The sequence below is a fragment of the Gossypium hirsutum genome, chromosome A04 (genome assembly GCF_007990345.1).
Source record: "Gossypium hirsutum isolate 1008001.06 chromosome A04, Gossypium_hirsutum_v2.1, whole genome shotgun sequence".
NCBI classification, from domain to species: domain Eukaryota; kingdom Viridiplantae; phylum Streptophyta; class Magnoliopsida; order Malvales; family Malvaceae; genus Gossypium; species Gossypium hirsutum.
In genome coordinates, this window is record NC_053427.1 from 2,525,165 (window position 1) to 2,528,517 (window position 3,353).

At 26.6% G+C, this 3,353-nt stretch overlaps 1 protein-coding gene across 1 annotated transcript; it reads left to right on the forward strand.

The window, feature by feature from the left end:
* Positions 1 to 2,111: 2,111 nt before the first annotated feature.
* LOC121227999 (uncharacterized) lies at positions 2,112 to 2,471 on the forward strand. The gene has a single exon (XM_041111026.1). The coding sequence runs from the start codon at positions 2,112 to 2,114 to the stop codon at positions 2,469 to 2,471; it is 360 nt and encodes a 119-aa protein (XP_040966960.1).
* The last annotated feature ends 882 nt before the right edge of the window (positions 2,472 to 3,353 follow it).

The following is a 3,353-nucleotide window of genomic DNA, read 5'->3' on the forward strand; positions in this document are numbered from 1 at the left end:
GCTAATTTCATTCGTATGGGTTCTAATTTTCTACATTGGTGTACCCATCAATTTTTTTTTTAAAAAGTTTTATTTATGATTTAATATATTTAAGTTAAATTTAGTTTGATACATTTTAAATCGATTTATTTTGAATGAAGTAGATTTTTTTAAAGAAAATGTAGAGTAAATAGTATTGTGGGTGGATTTTGTTTATAGTGAGTATAAAGAAATTATAGTATTATTATCATGTCGGTTATCTGAAATTATCATTTTATTCTTATATATATATAATTATTAAAATGGTAAAAAATGTAATAATATGTTATGAAAAAAATTATATATTTTTATGTTCAAATATTTTTAAAAGAATTATATTTAAATATTTATTTATTTTTTAAAATATTAAATATAAGTAATAAAATTTCTAAGTAAAGTGGGGTGAGATAGAGATGAATAAATCCAACATCCATAAAAGTAGTATTGATTTTTAAGATTATATATCTATTATTGAGTGAAACGAGTAGTGCAGCAAAATATTTTTTTTCAACTTTTAACGTAGAAAAAAGGTTTTCAAACTAAAATTAATTAATTAAATGTCTAGAGCTTTCAATTTTTCACCTTAAATGTTTCATCCCAAAAATTTTTCAACTTTTATTATTTCGCCGAAAGCACTAAAAATGTCAAGAATAAACCTGATAATCCATAAGCACTTCATATATATTTTTTACGAAGTTTTTGTAATTTTGGTCAATAATTAAAGAATAATGAAAGTGCTTAGTTAACAAAAATATATATTTATTATTATTTATTAAAAAATTTAATAATAAAAAAGTAAGTAAGTAATGCAAGGCAGCACAACATATCACGTGGAGTAGCAAGATGGCATCTTTGATAGATTCCGTTCTCTAATTTACGTTCACACTTAATAGATTCCACGCTTAACCGCGTTCACACTTGCAACATTTCGGCTTCATCCTAGCTAATGCTTTGCAGTATAAGCTTCAATATGGCTTGGCTCCTATTTTTATTTAATATAATATTTTAAATTTTTAAATTTTAAAAATATTTTTTAAAATAAATTAATGCTAATTAAATAAATCTAAATCGTAAATACAAACATTTTCATAAACCCAAATACATTTCGTAATTCTTTTAATTAATAATGACATAGTAAAATCTCATTTCATAATTCTTTTCGATTGTTACAAAATAAAATATATTTCGCTTCACAACAATAAAAGTTACTTAAGTATTTATTAGTGCTAAGAGAATACAATATGTAAAACACAAGATGAACGTGAACATAAAATGCATCACATTAGCAATAATTATTTTTAAACAAAAATGCGAATTTTTAATCTATATTTAAGAATTACAATATTATATAGACAGTCAAATCTAATTTCTTCGAGGATTAGTATTAATATTAACTAAAAAATACAAATCAATAAAGATATTAGTGATCTCGTGTAAAATCAACATTCAAAAATTATTCCACTAATAAAAACTTAATCTCGTATAAAAATCTTAATTTATAACAATAAATCCACAGTTTTAAAGATTAAAACGTGAAAAGAAAAGATTGATAAATTAGAGAAACCTACTTGAAAGCATAGAAAGATTGATAAATCTATATGGTAAGAATTATGGAAAAAGTGCGAGAGAATAAGAAAATTTTGAGAAAAAAATTATGAATATTCAAAGAAAATAAGAAAAAATTAAATATTTTCGAATTTTAGTGTGTTGTTTAAATAATTTTACACCGTAGTTATAATTTATGTAATGAAATAAAAAAAATTTATCGATTGAATTTTAATTCAGTTGATATTATCACGATCCGACGGGAATGACGAAGCTAAAAAGGCCAAGCCAAGCGAAGCCAAGCCGAGCCATATTGAAGGCGACTTAACCGACAATGATTAACCTAATAAAGGTGTCAATCACATGCAGATATTGAGTTGGTGATAAGGTCAACCATTGATAATCAGCCACGTCGGATGATATGTCATCCTACGTGGTATGATTTTAGGTTTGACTCTTTCACCACTTTTCCTATATATAGCCCATCGCTTTTTAACATTCAAGTACTTGCCCTCTCTCTCTCCTATTTTCATTTTTAAAAAATTTTAATGGGTAACTGTTTACGGCATCAATCATCAACACAATGGGCCGGCGACGACTGGGGAACAACGGCGGCTGACTACGGCGACGACGACGGGTTTTCTGACATTAAAACGAAAGAAAAGGGTATTGTAGGAGATCATCATCAAAAAGATGGTTTTATTACAACATCTTCGACTCCAACTGTTCATGAAGTTAAAGTGAAGATAACGAAGAAGCAGTTGGAGGAATTATTAGGTAGGGTTGATGTAAAGGAGTTATCAGTACAACAGGTTTTAGCACAGTTGATTCATGTTAGTAATCAATTTGATGAAACAAATCAACGGTCATGGAGGCCTGCACTACAAAGCATTCCTGAGGTGAATTGAGCTGATCATGAAGAAAAAAAAATGAAACCCAGACTTTTTGTTCTTTCTATTGGGCGTGGGGGGGGGATTCTTGTATGGCATATGGTTTAATTGATTTTCTCGGGAAAGTGATAGAAAATAGAGAGCAAAGAAGAAAAATTCGATGGGGTTTTTTTGATCAGTTTGTATATAGAAAGAACATGGTGTTTTTGTTTGTATAGAATTAAAAGAGGTCCTTTTTCTTTTTACTCAAAAGCTTATGATTATTTGCTTTTTTTTTCTTTTCAATCCCTTTTCTTTAGGAGAATGGTAAATTAGAATTTTTTTCTCTTAATTTTCAATTTTTTTCTTTTGAAAAAATTTAAATCTAACTAAAAATGTTAAAAATGAAGAGTAAAAATCTGATTTGTTGTTTTCATATTGAAAAGGGATAAAAATGATGTGAAATCACAATTTTATACAATCCTTCATCCTTTTATAAATACTCTTTTCTCACCTTTAACTAAACATATAAAATTTCTACGGAGGTCTTATATTAGAATCAGATTGCATTAAGTCTTTTCTACTAAAATTATAAACAAATTAGTCATTATATATTAAATCAACGAACAAAGTGTTATTTCTAATAAAAATCTCATCAATTTCTAATATTAAAATCTAGTTTTTATATGTCAGCATGAGGTATACATAATAAGCCACATATAATTGTCTAGTTATTCCGTCAACCGCCTCAGTTTTTAACTACAGAATATGATGAAATTTTCAAAAGAAAAATTTGGTTTACTCTTTGATCTAATATATAATGGCTAATTTATTCAGTTTTTTAATAAATTGGGTCAAAAGTAATCTGATTCCTACTAATAAACTTTCCCGATACTTTTACCTACAAAATATTATCCAATT

What these genes read in the sequence shown, in the direction of transcription:
- LOC121227999 (XM_041111026.1), top strand. Translation starts at nt 2,112, where the DNA reads ATGGGTAACTGTTTACGGCATCAATCATCAACACAATGGGCCGGCGAC.